This window comes from Schistocerca cancellata, chromosome 7 (assembly GCF_023864275.1).
Source record: "Schistocerca cancellata isolate TAMUIC-IGC-003103 chromosome 7, iqSchCanc2.1, whole genome shotgun sequence".
Taxonomy (NCBI): domain Eukaryota; kingdom Metazoa; phylum Arthropoda; class Insecta; order Orthoptera; family Acrididae; genus Schistocerca; species Schistocerca cancellata.
This window is the reverse complement of record NC_064632.1, coordinates 342,288,407-342,307,375: the sequence shown is the minus strand read 5'-3', so window position 1 is coordinate 342,307,375 and position 18,969 is coordinate 342,288,407. Positions and strand designations below refer to the sequence as shown.

General features: G+C 41.4%; 1 protein-coding gene across 3 annotated transcripts in view; it reads left to right on the top strand.

The window, feature by feature from the left end:
- The window catches only part of LOC126092521 (lipase 1-like), a 228,809-nt gene that overhangs the window by 96,168 nt on the left and 113,672 nt on the right, over window positions 1–18,969 (top strand). For all 3 annotated transcript variants that reach the window (XM_049908148.1, XM_049908149.1, XM_049908147.1), the window contains exon 3: window positions 7,273–7,387. In XM_049908148.1, the coding sequence (XP_049764105.1) occupies window positions 7,273–7,387 (115 nt within the window). The remainder of the gene's footprint in view (window positions 1–7,272; window positions 7,388–18,969) is intronic.

Sequence of the window (18,969 nt, the reverse complement as noted above, 5' to 3'; positions counted from 1 at the left end):
AAAGTTTGTGATTGGAATTTCGTGAGAAGATTCCGTCGCAACGAAAGACGCCTTTCTTTTCATGATGCCCAGCCCAAATCGTGTATCATTTCTGTGACACTCTCTCCCATATTTCGTGATAACACAAAACGTGCTGCCCTTCTTTGAACTTTTTCGATGTACTCCGTCAGTCCTATCTGGTAAGGATCAATCTGCGCAGCAGTATTCTAAAAGAGGACGGACAAGCGTAGTGTAGGCAGTCTCCTTAGTAGGTACATTTTCTAAGTGTCCTGCAGTCTTTGGTTAGTCTTTCCCGCAGCGTTTTCTATGAGTTCCTTCCAATTTAAGTTGTTCGTAACTGTAACACCTAGCTATTTAGTTGAATTTGCGGCTTTTAGATTAGACTGATTTATCGTGTAACCGAAGTTTAACGAATTCCTTTTAGCGCTCATGTGGATGACCTCACACTTTTCGTTATTTAGGGTCAACTGCCAATTTTCGCACCATTCAGATGTCTTTTTTTAAATCGTTTTGCAGTTTGTTTTGATCTTCTGATGACTTCATTAGTCGATAAACGACAGTGTCATCTGCAAACAACCGAAGACGGCTGCTCAGATTGTCTCCAAAATCGTTTCTATAGATAAGGAACAGCAAAGAGCCTATAAAAAATGGTTCAAATGGCTCTGAGCACTATGGGACTTAACATCTGTGGTCATCAGTCCCCTAGAACTTAGAACTACTTAAACCTAACTAACCTAAGGACATCACACACATCCATGCCCGAGGCAGGATTCGAACCTGCGACCGTAGCGGTCACGCGGTTCCAGACTGAAGCGCCAGAACCGCACGGCCACATCGGCCGGCAAAGAGCCTATAACACTACCTTGGGGAACACCAGAAATCACTTCCGTTTTACTCGATGACTTTCCGTTAATTACTACGAACTGTGACCTCTCTGACAGGAAATCACAAATCGAGTCACATAACTGAGACGATATTCCAGTCTGGATGCCAGGGCAGCTATATTGGTTGAAGAGATAATTAGAGGCCGCCGGAAACGCATCAATATACAACACTGAAGAGCGTTTTAATAAGCCGGCTTACTAAACCGCTAGGTCAAAGAACCTGCCATGTGTTGCGAGGTGAACGTAGAGGTGACAGAATTCCCTCCGAATATTGGAGGCATTTGCGTGGAATCGTGACAGAAAATGAATTTTCGAACACCACACTTCATTCCGTTTGGGCAGCACAGCTTCCGTCTGCAGTAAGAGCAGCTCTGGCAGCGAATGACGGATACGATATACAAGCACTACTCCAACTCGCCGACAGGGCTCATGCGACTGTTGAACCAACAAATTCTCTCACAAGGTAACCTCCCCATCGCACCCCCCCCCCCCCCCCTCAGATTTAGTTATAAGTTGGCACAGGGGATAGGCCTTGAAAAACTGAACACAGATCAATCGAGAAAACAGGAAGAAATTGTGTGGAACTATGAAAAAAACAAGCAAAATATACAGAGTAGTCCTTGTGCAAGATAGGCAACATCAAGGATAAAATGAGCCCAGGAGCGCCGTGGTCCTGTGGTTAGCGAGAGCAGCTGCGGAACGAGAGGTTCTAGGTCCAAGTCTTCCCTCGAGTGTAAAGTTTACTTTTTTATTTTCAGACAATTATTATCTGTCCGTCCGTGCGTCCGATGGATTTGACGGTCTACACACGGAAAATTTTGAAAACGTTAAAAACACATGTTTTGACAGAGTACAGGGAAAACTGTGCGACTGTGAAACTGTTGCATTCATTTGTTGCAGTTTATGTGACAAACTCTTATGTTTTCATCACTTTTTTGGGCGTGATTATCACATTCACAAGAAAACCTAAATCGGGCAAGTTAGAAGAATCTTTTTACCCATTCGCCAAGTGTGCAAGTTAATTGGGTCGACAACATACTCCTGTCATGTGACGCACTTGCCGTCACCAGTGTCGTATAGACTATATCAGACGTGTTTTCCTGTGGAGGAATCGGTTGACCTATGACCTTGCGATCAAATGTTTTCGGTTCCCATTGGAGAGGCACGTCCTTTCGTCTACTAATAGCACGGTTTTGCGGTGCGGTCGCGAAACACAGGCACTAAACTTATTACAGTGAACAGAGACGTCAGTGAACGAACGGACAGATCATAACTTTGCGAAAATAAAGGAAGTAAACTTTTCACTCGAGGGAAGACGTGAACCAAAGACCTCTCGTTCCGCAGCTGTTCACGCTAACCACGGGACCACGGCGCTCCTGAGCTCACACTAACCTTGATGTTGCCTATCTTGCGCATGGACTATTCAGTTTGTATAATTTGCTTATTTTCTTCATAGTTCTACACAACTTCTTCCTGTTTTCTCGATTCATCTGTGTTCAGTTTTTCAAGGCCTATCCACTGTGCCAACTTATAACTAAATCTGAGGGGGGTGCGATGGGGAGGTTCCCTTGTCAGTATAGCAAAGGTGGAGGCGACGACGGAAGAATACGAAGCGGTGGCGATTAATAAGCAGCGGCGCGCTGTTACTGGTACACAACTTCAAAAACTCATGGAGCAGCTAGACGGGCTGCAGAGGCAGATGGAGGTGCTGAGAGCTATCAGTTCGGATGTCCTGCCGACACATAAGGACAGCGGAGATGCCGGGAAGGAGCAGTTGTGTTGGTATCATCGACGATTCGGGGAGCGAGCCTCAAAGTGCATTGTACCGTGCAGTCATACTCGCCACGAAAATAACATGGAGACTGTAAGTACAGATGTTTCTTTATTAACGGTATCTCGGCGACTTTATGTTCGGGATGTGACGGCTTCGTGTTATTATTTGAAGACACAGGGTCTGATGTCAGCACGTGGCCAAAGGGAAAATGTACTTCCCTCAGTGACAGCACATCGTTTTGCCTCAAGGCTGCAAATAAACAGTCCATAATGACGTATGACAGTTGTGTCAAAGAAGTGAATTTAGGACCAAGTATTATCTGTCATTGGACTTTTGTCATTGCAGATGTGGCAGAGTGCATATTAGGAGCAGATTTTCTATATGCATTCAGTATTGTGGTGGACATTCAGTTATCACAGCTTAGAAGGGGCAAAGAGGTGGTGCAGGGTCATGTAGGAATAATCACAGAGAGGGTGCACGGTTCGGTTGGAATGACAGAAGTATGCCGACTTAGAGAACCTCAGTGCAGCCAATAGCCATGGTGGCCCATCATACAGTTCACCACTTAAACACAGTGCCCGGGTCTCCGGTCTCCCTCAGACCGAGAAGGATGGCCCCAGACGGATTTGTAGACACAAAAGCTGAGTTCGAAGAGATGCTGGAAATGGGAGTGATACGAAGATCTGATAGTGCATGGGCCTCGCCTTTACATTCAGTGCAGAAGAAAGACGGAAGTTGGAGACCTTGTGGTGATTACAGGTTGTTGAATGCCCATACAATACCTGATCGGGTGACTTACCTGGGTCACACAGTCTCAGCAGCTGGCATCCGTCCTTTGGAGGAGAAGGTCGAGGTTATACAGCAGATGCCTCGCCCGTTAGATTTGCAACAGTTGCGGAGGTTCCTAGGTGTTTGAAATTGTTACCGCGGACATCTGCCAGGATCTGCGGCTTTACAAGCGCCACTCATGGAGGCTTTGGCGCGCACAAACACCGGGAAAAATCAGAAGCTACAATGGACATCAAGCATGCAGCGCGCGTTCGAGCGGATCAAGGGAAGCCTAAAGCAAGCGGTTTTACTAGCTCACCCAGAGAAAGATGCGAAGCTAGCTATTGTTGTTGACGCAAGTCAGGGGGCGATTGGGGCAGCGTTGCATCAGTGGACTGCTGGTCACTGGCAGCCTTTAGGATTCTTCTCCAAGAAACGGAGACCCACGGCGGAATTGGAGCGCGTATGGTAGAGTGCTGCTTATGAAGCCATAAGGTATTTCTGGCCTTACGTGGAAGCCAGACCATTTACATTGTTTACAGATCACAAACCTCTCACTTTCTCATTCTGCAAGGGCACGGATACTTTGTCACCTAAACAATTCAGGCAACTGGAATATATAAGCCAGTTTACTACTGATTTACGACATATTAATGGGGCAGAGAATATGGTGGCAGATTACTTCTCACGAGTTGCGGCAATAGAGTATTCAGTGAACTATGCTACAATGGTGAGAGAGCAGAAGGATGACGCACAACTGCAAGTTTTTCGGAAGAGCATGCCCACCGGGTTGAAGTTAAGAAAACTGTCTGGAAGGTGAGGCAATACAGTTATGGTGCGATACCTCACAGGGACAGCCTAGACCTTTTGTGCTGGAGAGTTTGCTCCGGGAAGTATTCGAAGGGTTACATGGTATGGCTCATCCGGGACCCCGAGCAAGTGTAAAATTAATGACGAAGCGTTTCGTGTGGCCAGGAATTAAGAGAGACTGTCAGAAGTGGGCGCAGACGTGTCTAGATTGTCAGTGATGTAAAGTGGGACGTCATGTGAAGAAGCCAGTGGGTAAAGTTGACGGGCCAACTGGTCGTTTCGAACATGTGCATCTGGATATTGTTGGACCATTGCCAATGTCCAAAGGCTATCGGTATCTAGTGATGGCAATTGACAGATTTACGAGATGGGCAGAAGCAATCCCCATTTCAGACATATCAGTAGAGATAGTCAGCCGGGTGTTCTTGACGATGTGGATAGCACAGTTCGGATGTCCAGCACATGTCACGATGGACCAAGGATGTCACTTCAAATCCTCCTTGTTCCTGCCTGCAGCTGGCAAACTTGTGTGGGTTCCGCCATCACCGTACCACAAGTTCACTCGGGAAGCAACAGCATGGTAGAGCAGTGGCACCGAATACTTAAGGCCGCGTTAATGTGCCATGGTGGGAATTGGTCAGCAGCGTTGCCACTAGTGTTACTAGGCTTACGCACTGTTTTCAAACCTGACCTCAGAGCATCTAAGGTGGAATTAGTATATGGGGAAACCTTATGCCTACCTGGAGAGTTTTTCAGAAGAGTACAGACGAGACGGACCTACTGTACTTGTTAACGAGAGTAAGGCCTCAACTGGCCGAGCTTAGGCCACAACCAGTGACACGGCATGGCGTTAGACCATCGTTCGTACATCGAGAATTGAGCAAATGTTGCTAACCGACACAGTCAGAACTCCATTGCAGCCACCATACACGGGATCTTATAAAGTACTACACCGTACAGACCAGTCCATGACTATCCTAGTTTGCGGTAAGAGTGTTACTGTGTCAATAGACTGGGTGAAGCCGGCTCACTTACTGCTAGAAGATGTAAGACAAGAAGAGGAGGCGGGCCTGCAGCAAGACGAAGGGCCCCTGCTGGGTGCAACAGATGGTAGGACAGCGAGCCGGGTGAAGCCACGAGAGGATACAACAATGGAGGAAGTACAGCCGGAAATTGGCACAAGAGCCGGATGAAGGGTTCAGTACAGGTTTCCGCACATTCCTGGAGCTCCGCTCTTGAGGGAGGGGGCTGTGGGGGAGCACGCAGACGAATAGTTGTGTGTGCACAGTACAGGGGCAGCGGCAAAGACTCTAGTGTGCACATAATCATTTACTCTTTGCTTTGTGTTTGTTTTTGTCTTAGATGTTCTATGTTAATGTCTGGCTCATTGCTTCACAATAAAGTTGAACATTAAGAATATGAACGAGTCTATCGTTAATAGAATGGAGCTACATAGTGGCTACAGTACCATATACTCAAAAATAAAATAAAAGCTAACTCATTGGTCACTCCTATAATTTACTACAAAATCTGGAATTCAAAACACATGTAACAGTGTAAAAATATTATTTGTAACTTTTCATAATTGATATATTTCATAACATAGATATTTTACTTGCCTTCATGAAAAACATTCTAAATCTTCGTAACTTCTTCCTGTTGCCAGGAATCACAACGTTGCTATCAGCTGTTCATATGAAGAAATTACTCTTCTCATACAAGTATTTTGCTGTATTGTGTGAGGAGTTATGAGTCTCAGTAAATATTTTTAGGTCTCCATGTCTATTCAAAGTAATTTTGCCGATCATCATGATTGCTTTCTAACTCTCAAAATAAATTAATATGTGAAAACTGCCATCTCTTAAGGAGCTATTGTCTTTACCATTTATATGGTTCTTTCTGCCTCTGACACTTCATTAACATGTTTTTGCTGTAACTGGCTCCAGCAGCAATGTGGAGCTATCACAGCTGTTAGAGATTGACCACTACTTGCACCCCTCACCACGTGTGGCACCACAAACAGTCCCCACAAGCTGTGTTTTCGAAAGAAGTCACACTTCAGAGTGCACATCATGCCACCTGACAGGATTCCTTGCCTATAACTGTGCTCTGGCACGTCAGTGTGACCATTCCCTCCTTTGACTGCTTAGATGAAACTCAATTTTACCAGCTGCTATGCATTGACAACTTTGGTTTTGACTCTGGACACTGTACAGACACTGTTTCCAGCTGGCTGCATTCTATTTACAAGTGTTTTTATTAACTGTGTGTTCTGCTGTATTCCATATGTTTTACCCTATAAATTGTGCTCATAACTGCAGACTTCAATATTCTTAAGGCTTGTTGTGAACACAGACCACAACAGAATTTTCAGCATTAGCAGCTAGTTTCCTGAACTAAAATACCTTTCCCAAGAGTTTAGCTGCTTGCTGCTGAAAGTTCTATCATAGACCAACAAATAGCTGGACAGCAGTACTGTGTTGTACAAATGCATAAGATTTGTGGTAATGTATTGTGTGCACAGACATTTGTGCAGATATCTATGCAGACAGATTGTTGCATTTGGACCAGTCTAATGGATCCCACATTACATTAAACCATCCCTGGTTATGTGCAGCTGGCAGCAGTGTGGAGTGAGGACTGTGAGTAATAAACGATCTCACTGTTTAACATTCAATATGGAGCAGAACAGGCATCTCATTTTCATTGTCATAAAAATGTTCTACAATACACAATGATAGTTTAGAATACATGCAATGGGAATCGATATATTTTTCCATTTTTGGTGTCACCTGTCCATGAAGTCCTGTCAACCACACCCACCCTCTCCACACTTATATAGATGTGTCACAAGATAAATTCCTCTCTGCAACACCATGTTTTTAGATTTATTCGAACTGAATTTTTCAGAGTTCTCATTCATTTGTGGCACACTGTACTACCATGTTCTTGCATTGTGTGCTGATAGGCTAAGTGTACTTTTAAAGCAATTTCCTCTTCTTAATGGAGAACTTACTGCTGTGTGTGTCTGCACAGCATACGTGTTTGCAGATGCAGGCTATGATGTGTGGCTGGGCAATTTTCGTGGAAACTTCTATTCCCGGAGGCACGTGTCCCTCTCTCCAGCTGAAAGGGCCTTCTGGATGTTCAGGTAATCAATCAAGTGCAAACTCAGCTGAAACTGATCTCCAAAACTTGTGTGTAAAAGGATGTGTAAAACTTTACATACAGTGCTAGTAACACATTAAAGGTGCCATTGTATGCCTGTCACATTACACTTTGTTAATCAAATTGATGTCAAATGATTTGGGTTTGCACTGAATGTTCTATGCTGATGTGAAAATCTATCAGGGATTCGCTGGAGGGAAAAAGAAAGATCAGTTCAAGAAGATTATTTATGGTAGAGGAGAGTCTTGCACTTTGGAATACATTTCAGACTGTTGCCTCTAGCCAGCCTTGTAATAGATGTTTAATGTGTTATCTCATTAATATATTATCTTATTCCTACCTGAAATGATAGCATTTACTTTATGTGTGCTGCAGTCATTTTCTTCAACTACAAAAATAACTGTGGAAAAGTAAGGTTTCTCTAAATGTGAAAAAAATATTCCAATGTACAACAGGATCATGTACCTAGGAACAGATACTGTTTTCAAATTTAAAGGTGTTGAAATTGAGAAAGTCTTGTTGGTATATAATAGTCTATGTGTTAAGTTATTATTCTACTGTGTACCAGTAAGGAAACCAGTTGAAAGTTGAAAACATTTTGAAACAGAAGTTATTGAGAAATAACACAAATTTCCTTTCTCAAGACAAACGAAAATTGATAAGATACTAAAGAAACTCACTGTCAGTTCATTTGTAAATATTATGTGTTCCATGATACCCCAGACCTTTCACTTTATGGTACAAGATGATGCACGATGGATGAAGTATAGTTTAACCATCCACAATGTTATGTAACTAATTTTTAAAATGTACTGAATTTTGCTCAGCCTAAATCCCTGTAGCCTAACTGAATAATTAACAGTATACCCCAGATAGCTTTAATATAATTTACAGCTCTTCAACATGTAGAACTCATAATACTTATAACAGTTACACAAAACATTACCACATGTCTCACAACAACATAAACAGTACAAAATGCTGAAACAGCCTATGACAGTCTCTACTGAGTGTGTCTTCATATGATTCTAAAATCGATCACTGATTAAAACACTGACCTGGAAACATCATGTGTTTCTAGTTACACTATACATTTATTTATTAGCAGAGAAACCTGGCGTTTCCTAAATATTGATTTATAGCTGTGCATCCATGCCCATGCCATGCACTGTCTGGCCTCGTGCTTAACGTCTATGACATCATATCTCCTGAACTATGTGTTGTATAATGATATAATTTTATAGGTACATTCTGTGGTGTATGTGGATACTGTTTCAAAATGTGTTGCAAATGGAGTTAGAACAATGAAGTAATAAATTTAAACATCATGCATGATGCAGCAGTTTTTCGTGCATCTCACTGTTTCTGATGTCATATCTTCTGAGCTATTTGCTGTATAATGATATAATATTGTAAGTATATTTAATGACATATGTGGATACTGGCTGCAAAATTCACTGTGAATAGAGTTAGTAGCAGAAAAGTAATAAATTTAAACATCATGCATGATGTTGCAGTTTTTGACACCTCATTGTTTATGACATCCTCTCTCTTGAAATGTGTGTCATACAAAGATATAATTTTGCAGTTACATTCAGTGCTGTATGTGAATACTGTCTGCAAAATGTATCTCATCTACAGCTAGTAGTAAAGAAGTAATAAACTATAACTTCATGCCTCATGCAGTACTTCTACTGATGAACAGCAGAAAAGTACTGTACTAAGTGATAAAATTTTTTCCTTTCACCATTTTCTAGGAACTGTCAACAAGAAAAAAATTTGTAAGGGCTTGAAAATAGTTTGTTGCAGGACACTAAGTGTTCTCATTCTCAAATATTGGCTGAATGAAGTCTGGGAGTTCACATGTCACAGGCTACGTTTCTTTTTCATCTCCACCCTCACCCCTTTGATAGGTAGACGGTGGTTCTTAGCACCCCTCCCCCTCCCCCCCCCCCAGAAATTGTTGACTAACTGTAAGGTATACGTGTACCACATTTAGTTGAAAATGGTCCTGTGGTTCAGGAGGTAAATGTGGAACATAAAAATACACACACAACCACACATTTGTTTTTATAATATGTATGGATTTATCATATGTTTTTTAAGCACAGAGTTAACTATAATGCAAAAAAATAATGCATGTAATTTACAAACAGGCACCTTCATTTTTAATATAATCAATTGCATCATTTGTTCCCATCAGGAAATTGTCAAAAGTTCTATAATACGGCCTGCTGGGACACTCTGTAACTATGTGTTGAACAGTTTGCCTCGCTACTCCACAACTGCTTTTTGGAGATGGAACCTTACCCCATCTATGAAGACAGTCTGTGCTTCTGCCATGATTGGTGTGTATTCTGTTAATCATTGTCCACATTCTGTGCAATTGGTCAGACAGGTGTTATCTTTCTTATGCAGGGTAAGTTCTGGCTATGTAGAGGGCAAGCCTCTGTCCAGTCTCATCCCCAAGACTCTATTAAGTTGAACTGAGATGTGTAGTTCCATGCATGTTTACATGGATGGCTGTCTTGATCAGATCTGGTTTCTTTCTAGGATAAGTGCATCTTAATGGATAGGGAGTTGCGGGTTGCCTTGTATGTGTTTCAACTCATGAAGTACAGCTGCTTTTCATTGAAGTCCAGGGGGCATAATGTTGCTCAATACAGTCATTATATGGAGTTGATCTTAGTGTACCACCAATAATTCTTGTGTTGTTCAGCATGCAACATCAGCTTGCCTCCACATGGTGCACTCTGGGTAACACTAAAGAGCTGACAACACTGGTTGCCTGACAATCTTTTACATCTACATCTCCATCTGCATCTAAATGGATAGTCTGCAAATCACACTTAAGTGTCTGGCAGAGGGTTCATTGAACCACCTTCACATTAATTTTGTGTTATTTCACTTCTAACGTTCTGACAACGTAAGTGAGTGTGGGTGTGGGTTATACTGATTTATTTCCCCAAACCACATACCACTTCTTTATGAGGTGACTTACTTGGAATTTTGGAGCCTCTCTTCTTTACAGGATAGTCAGGTGCTGGAAAATCCCTTGACTTCTTCTTCGCTGAATAGTGCTCGGAACAGGAACTTTTAAGCCTCTTTCTACTTATGAAATGAGTAGACATAAAAACTTTCCTTTTCATCAGTTAACGATGTATTTGGCTTCCATGCACAACATAATTCACACTTTCAACATACACATGCAGCTTTCTGTAAGTACCTCGTACCGCTTAACATTAGAAACAAAATGAGTTACAGTTAAAAGAAAATTGGCTTGATTACCATGACTTTCTTAAAATGAATCAGAAAATACATCTTGCCTCTATCAAGGCTGAGTCAAGAGTTTTCAAGAGCACTTTTTCGACTGTTGTTGTTTCACATTAACAATAGACAATGACACAATAAGCACAGAGAGGCATAAAAAAACTCCATGGTTCTTCCTTACAAGTGCACTAAAACCTCTATGGCTTTCTTGACAGTTACTTGTCAGTGCCATTCAACCACCACATCTACGTTCTTCCCGTGACTGATTTTAAACCAGCACACACAAACATGTGACGCACAGTAGGTAGGATTCTACCATCCCACACTCATATCTAGGTCATCGTGTGTTTGGGACAGCAGAAGGCTGAGTGGTTCTAGAATCTACACAGAAATTCTCGAATCACTACACACTCTCTAGCAGAGCATGGATAAAACACACCTATATCTTTCTGTGCAAGATATGATTGCCCTTATTTTATTATGATGATCATTTCTCTCTATTTAGGTCTGCATCAACAAAATATTTTCACATTCAGGGAAGAAAGTTGGACACAAAAATTTTGTGAGAAGGTCCCACTACAATCAAAGACGCCTTTGTGTTAATGATTTCCACCCCACACCCTGTATCATATGTCACTCTCACTCCTATTTCTCAATAATACAAAATGTGCTGCCCTTGTTTGAACATTTTCTCTGTTAATCCTAAATGGTAAGGATCCCACGCCATGTAGCAGTACTCCAAAAGAGATCTCCTTGCTTAAGCACACAATCTATGTACACTATCCTCCAGGTACAGCAGTCTTCCCCACTGGACAAGTCTGTCAAAAGTCATAAACTAAACATATGCCTAACAAAACTAGATTTTCCAAATTATTTTGCACATGGTGACTGTAACTTGCTAAACAGCATTTTTTTCCCATTGGAATTAGAAGCAAGGGAAAGTCCATCTTTGCAGGAAGAACAGTTTCATCTCATGGCAATACTATAAAAGTTTTGGCTTTGGCTTCAAGATGCTTGTCAGGGTAGAGTGTGCACAAAATAGTCAGCTCATATCTGACCATACAGCACTGTAGGGGAAGGGACAATGGTGGGGTAGAGGCTCCTGCCTGGATGACTGCCGTGTGGTAGCAGAGGCACAGTTTGACAGCAGAAGCATATGCATTTATGGAAACATGTGGAAGTTACAGCTAGTGAGTTTAAATATCATATATACAGGTTGTGTCAGTATGGTCAGTAGTTCATAAAATACAGGTGTTCAAAGTCAGTAGCCTCTCACCAGACAAATGAAAAAGAAATAGTTGTATAACAAAGGATGAACCACAGTAAACAAGTCCAACCCTGCACTGCCAAAAGGAAAACGTGAAAGGGGGAAAAATGTAGAGCAGAAGACCTCACTTACTGTGATACTGACAATGTATAATAAAGAACAGGGATCATACGGAAATTACATGTCATACCCTGAGAATCTGATTAGCAATATTGTCTAAAAATAAAATTTGCATCTCCTTCTTTGGAAACTTTCAGAAGTAGTGAATCATTGGGAAGTATTTGCATGTTTTTCCCTTCAAACTAGTGGTTCATGCAACACTCTCAAGCACAAATTGTATCAAGATTTCTCCTTACTCGTTTGTCTCTTCGCAGATATTCTGCAAATTGTACCTTGTCACTCTTGTAAGAAAGAATATTTTCCTACCTTTCTTAACAGTCATTATAACATCCATCGTCATTGATGCTGTTACAGCCTTGTGACCACTAATGCCCTCCTCTGTGTTAACTAATTTGAAAATTTCAGGTTTGTTTGTTGATAGCAGGTTAAGATGTTACACTCATGAATCTGCTTGAAATTATTTTCAGGCAAGAGAGTCAAAATACTATCTCACAAATTCCCATCATTGGCACCACTTTTGATCCCATGACTCTGTTGTTCTGTAGCTGGCAAGTTGTAGTGTTCCCTACTACAGTGGTATGATCAGGAAACTTATTCACAAAATTCTGCAAGTTCTTTGTCAAGTGCCCTCTCGCTACAGCTCCTGGCATAGACATTCTATAAAAGGATCCAGTTATCATTTTTTACCCACATATGATGCTTCACTTCATCCAAATTATTTCACATCCAGAATCTGTGATAACCTTACTAAATGTTATTGACTTCTGTACTGAAATCCAGGTTTGCCTGAGTATGGGTCTCTGTTCTCTGATGTGTGGCTATCTTTGAATTGGTTGTACCATTCCATAAGCTGTGAATTGTTCATGGCATTGTCACCCAAAGCCATCAAATCTTTTGACCAGCTTTCACTTCAGTATTATTGAGGTTTTGGCGAAATTTGGTGGAATGTTATTGCTTAATTTGTTCTATCTTTTTACAAGCAACTGGAATCTGATGAATGCTCACTATGTGTCCTCACTTATAGTCCAACTGCTAGTGACTGATGCTCCCTGCTGACAGGGACAAAATCATGACTGCTCGTTGATGTCCCCTACCACATTTCCACTGAATAATATCTCCTGCACTTCACTGGTGTAAGTGGAAAAACAAGGTTCGTTACTTTTTGAGCACAACTCATATACACTCTTAGACAATAAAAGCAGCGCATCTCAAAGTAATCATCCAAATGGGACAGAAATCGGTGGATGTGATGTACATGTACAGTCAAACAAATGATTAAAATTTCAGAAAAATTGGATGATTTATTCAAGAGAAAGAGCTTCACAAATTGAGCAAGCCAATAGCACATTGGTCCCCCCCCCCCCCCAGGCTTTATGAAAGCAGTTATTTGGCTTGGCACTGATAGAATTGATAGATGTTCTCCTGAGAAATATGATGCCAAATTCTGTCCAATTGGCTTGTTAAACTGTCAAAATCATGAGGTCATTGGAGGACCCCATAATGCTCCAAGAGTTCTCAGTTTGGGAGATATTTGATGACCTTGCTGGCTGAGGTAGGATTTGATAAGCATGAAGACAAGCAGTACAAACTCTCAGCATGTGCAGGCAGGCATTATATTCCTGAAATGTAAGCCCATGATGGCTTGCCATGAAGAGCAACAAAACAGGCCATAGACTTTCATCAACATACTAATTTTCTGTAAGGGTGCTGCAGATGACAACAAAAGGGGTCCTGTTATGAAAAGAAGTGGCACCCCAGGCCATCACTCCTGGCTGCTGAGCCATAAGGTGGGCAACAGTCAAGTTGACATCCCATCACTATCCGGGCATTTCTAGACATGTCTTTGCTGGTCATATGAGCTCAGTTCAAAGTGGGACTCATCACTAAAGACAACTCTACTGTATTCAAAGAGATCCCAGGTTGAAGGCATGTTTGGAGACACTCTAGACAGTGGTGGGATACTGTGGTGTCACCACCAGACACCACACTTGCTAGGTGGTAGCCTTTAAATCAGCCGCGGTCCGTTAGTATACGTTGGACCTGCGTGTCGCCACTATCAGTGATTGCAGACCGAGCGCCGCCACATGGCAGGTCTAGTCTAGAGAGACTTCCTAGCACTCGCCCCAGTTGTACAGCCGACTTTGCTAGCGATGGTTCACTGTTTACATACGCCCTGATTTACAGAGATGACAGTTTAGCATAGCCTTCAGCTATGTAATTTGCTACGATCTATCAAGGCACCATATTCAGTTACTATAATTACTTCAAGAATGTATTCTGAACAGATAATATTGTGAACCATGTACTGTCAAGAGTGACGTTCATCATTAATGTTAAGTATCAAACTAATTATGTCTGCTTTCTGAATTATCATTCCTTGTCATGTTCCAGACCACAGGTCAGTATAGTTCTTCCCCCCTCACGCAAGCCTGCGTGAGCTAAAATGCGTGCATTTCGGCCTCCACTTGTAACACGGTGTTGGTTCTTCTGCTAACACAAAAGATACCAATCTGATTCTCGCCCACTTTACTGTGTGACAACCAGGAGTGATCATCTGGGGTGCCATTTCTTTTCATAGCAGACCCCTATGGTTGTCATCTGTGGCACCTTTAAGGCACAGCAGTATGTCAACAATACTGTACATCTTGTTTTGTTGCCCTTCATGGCAAGCCATCCTGGGCTATCCAATCCAATGATTTGGAAATGATTTGTGAATACATACTGTAGTACTTTGTGCATTATGGGCTGGACAGCCATTGTGTTGGTAGCACAGGTTCCTCCTAGCATGCAGATGTCTTTTAGCATCTGTGGAAGATGGTGCGTTAAGAGGCTCCGATAATGGTGGGCTTTCGGTGTTCCATCTGTGAAACATGGGCCTATGAACTGATGGTTCATTATCCCACACCATATATTTGCACTCCACGGATGCTGAGGTTCCACCTGCTGAAGCCAATGGGAACTGTCAACAGATCAAAAGTACATGTTTCAGCAGTTTATCTGGCTATGATTGGTAAATGTGGCTTCATCACTAAAGAAGATACATTATACATCTGGAATATCATGTCTTAATGCCCATGTACAAAACTTAAAACAATTCTCATAATCATTTGGATGCAGCTCTTGATGAAGAGATGTGATAGTGATGGAACCTATGTCAGTGGAGGATACATAGGACACTTGCCTGACTCACACCACTTCCTCACGTGATTGCATGGGAGCTAACATGCAGATCAATTGCAACAGTAGCAAGAACATTAATTTCCCTCTCTTCTGTCATTACTTGTTGACTTCTGTAACATTGTCTAGGTGTTACCTTACCACTTTCATATTAATGGTTGAAGATGTTGATAAATAATTGCCAAGATGGTTGATATCTATTGGGTTATCTTGCCGCATACACCATACAAGATTAACTGTATTCTTCCTATACTTTCCATACACCATGAGTATGTCACCTTTTTCTGCATTGGTAAATCCCTCTGTCCATTCATGACCTATTGCTTGGACTGTCACACAGTGACTGACTAGCAAGTCAAAATGCACTCAGAGAACACACAAGTACACTGCAACCAAACATAACAACATTATACCTAGCAATTATGAAAGTTGAGAGGCATAAACAAGTGTCGATGTATGAACTTTTCAAAATACAGTATCTCATAAATGACTCACACTGGACATCTGCAATAAACAATACTGACAATCTAATTTACCCTACTTTATATATCCTCATCATCATTTCATCTTCATCACCAACAAGCAAGTTACCAAAGTGGTTTCAAATAAAAAACACTTGCACTAGGCAGTCAAACAACTCCAGATGGGGTCTTACTGTCACGCCTCAGTTGTGGATGTGGCCACTACTTTCTGCAAATGACTTGTCCATGACACTGCACCACCTGAGTACTTCGCAAGAATTCCAGTTGTTGAGCGCCTTGTCCGGTTATCACCTGCGAAATCTGCATCAGTGTAAATCTTTAACTCTTCTTTTTTATTATATACAATTCCAAAATTTAAGGTCCCTTTCAAATACCGGAAAATGCGCTTTACTCTATTCCAGTCTTCAGTGGTTGGTTTCTCCATAGCTCGAGCAGCTTTATTGACTGCGAAAGTGATGTCTGGACGAGTTACTGTTGAAAGGTACATGAGACAACCAATTGCTTCACGGTAGGGTACAGATGACGAAACTTCTTCGTTTTGATTATTGTCCTCACGTCCAATAGGAGTAGAGATTGTATTGCATTCTGTCATTCGAAATCTTTGCAGAATTTCCTCTGTTTATTTCTCTTGACTTATCATTATTGCTCCATCTTCATATTGCTTTATTTTTATGCCAAGAAAATTGTCCAGACTGCCAGTTGTTATTTCGAATTCATGTTGTAAAACATCAATAAAAACAGCAATTTCTTTCTTGTTACTGCCGACAATCAAGCCATCATCAACGTAGATTGCAACATAAAGGCTATTTCCATTTTGTCTACGATAAAATAGGCATGGATCCGCATCACTGTTTGAAAAACCAGCTTTCTTCATGAACTCAACAAAACGTTTGTTCCAGCAACGTGGTGCTTGCTTCAACCCATAAAGACTCTCTTAAAAAACACACTCGACCTGTACCATCTTCGAAACCTTCTGGTTGTTCCATATATACTTCATCTTCAAGTATTCCATTCAAAAAAGCTGTCTTTACATCGAATTGTTCTAGCAGCATTTTCTTTGAAGCAGCTACAGCCAACAGAGTTCGTATGGTGTCATAACGCGCCACAGGGCTAAAGGCGTCGTCATAATCAATTCCTGGTTTCTGAATACAGCCTTTTGCAACCAATCTGGCTTTAAAGCGAGTACCTCCATTGACTGCGACCTTTCGCCATAGAACCCAGCGGTTTTGCAATACTTTTGCATTCTTCGGACAGTCAACCAGCACCCAGATATTGTTTTTCTTTAGTGACTGAAGTTCTTCACTAATAGCTTGCATCCATTCTTCCTTCTCGTTTAACTGCAATATTTCTGAAAAACAGTTTGGATCTTTGTATTCAAGTGCATCAACTTTTGTTGCCATACAAAATTCACCACTTTCCATCCAGGTTTGTTTTCTTCGTTGTCTTTTATTCTTCTGTTTCTCTTCGTTAGAAGATTCAGCAGCTTCTGCTTTTAGAAATTTTGTTAATTCTTTATTTTGATCAGACTCGACTCTTGACTTTCTCTAGAATCGAGAGTGCCAATTTTTTCTTGAGTTTGGCTTCCTCCAGAAGTGTACAGCCTAGGAGATTTACATTGGCCATCTTTAGATGAATTCGGATCATTAAATTCTTCCTGAGGGACTTCAAATTCAACTTGATCACTATGTAAATCACAAACAACTTCTGGCTTAAATTTCACATCGTGACTCAACACCACTTTTCTTTTAGATGGAATCCAAACTCTAAATCCATCTTTGTCATTAACATATCCAACAAATCGTCCAAAAACTGCCTTATCATCTAACTTGGAACGGAATTGTTTGTTAATGTGAACATAGCAGCCTGTGCCAAAAATTCTGAGATGATCAAGTCGTCCTACTGGTCGATTAAACCATAGTTCATAAGGGGTTTTATTTTCAACTGAAGATTTTCCAGTACGATTTATTAGGTAGACTGCTGTGTTACATGCCTCTGCCCACAACCCTTTAGGTAATTTACGCGGATTTAGCATTGACCGGGCACCTTCAACAATGGTCCTATTTTCCCGTTCAGCCACACCATTTTGGTCAGGAGTGTAAGGAGGAGGAATCAGTAGCTCTATTCCCCTGTCTGCAAGCAGTTCACTGACATTCTTATTGTTAAATTCTTTGCCACCAGCACATCTAAATTGTTTGACAACATGTCCATTTGTTCGTGCTTCATTTAAAAACTGCTTAAGCACAGTACACACTTCACTTTTGTGTCTTAAAAAGAAAATTCGACGAAATTTACTAAAATCGTCTTCGAAACATACACAATAATGCTTGCCTCCAAAAGATTTCGTGCTCATTGGTCCATTGACATCCGCGTGGGTTAATTCACCAGTACTGGTAGCGCGTATTGTTCGTGTTTTGAATGGCAGCCTATGCATCTTTCCAACCGCACAGCCGTCACAAAATTCACTCTTGGCATCTTCCACATTAATGTTCATTCCTTTTAAAATATTCTTCACATGTTGTTTATTTTGATGACCAAACCTTTCATGGTACACTTGCAATGTTTCGGATGAAGTCATCAAGTTCACACGATTCATTTTTGCATTTCTAACAACACGCATGTTCAACACATAAAGTCCATTTTTCGCATAACCTGTCATAACAATATTGCCACTGACTTGTTTTCGAACACAGACATTATTATAACTAAAATTAGTACTGTAGCCTCTGCGGGCAATGGCTCTCACAGAGAACAAATTAGCACTTGCATCAGGGACGTACAAAACATTGTCCATTCTAGCATTGTACCATTTATTCAGGGCCGGCCTTAGCCATCCAGGTGCCCCGGGCGAGTCATCCAGTTGGCGCCCTTTATTGTGTAAATAGCGAACCTGGCAGTGCTTTGCAACACGGTATTTGACTGTTTTCTAGAAATCGTCTTAAGTGGTTAATGGCGTCATCTTATGATCATAACATGGTTTTTTCCATCGTAAATTTGAGTATTTTATTTTTTTAAATGGAAATGAAATCCAAATAATCTGAAAGCCCGCTAAGACGCTCCATGTGAGTCTTGTGTAGCCTGTGACGTCAGCCCAGCATGCTGCTGTCGCTGCCGTAACAGTCAGTATAGCAGTGATATATTGTTTGGGCATTCACGTTTTGGGAAATTGTCTAAAAATATTGCGTAGTACTGCACTGTACATCTACAACAACTCCATAAAATTGTTTTTGCGTGTTCCAAACAAAGAAAAGA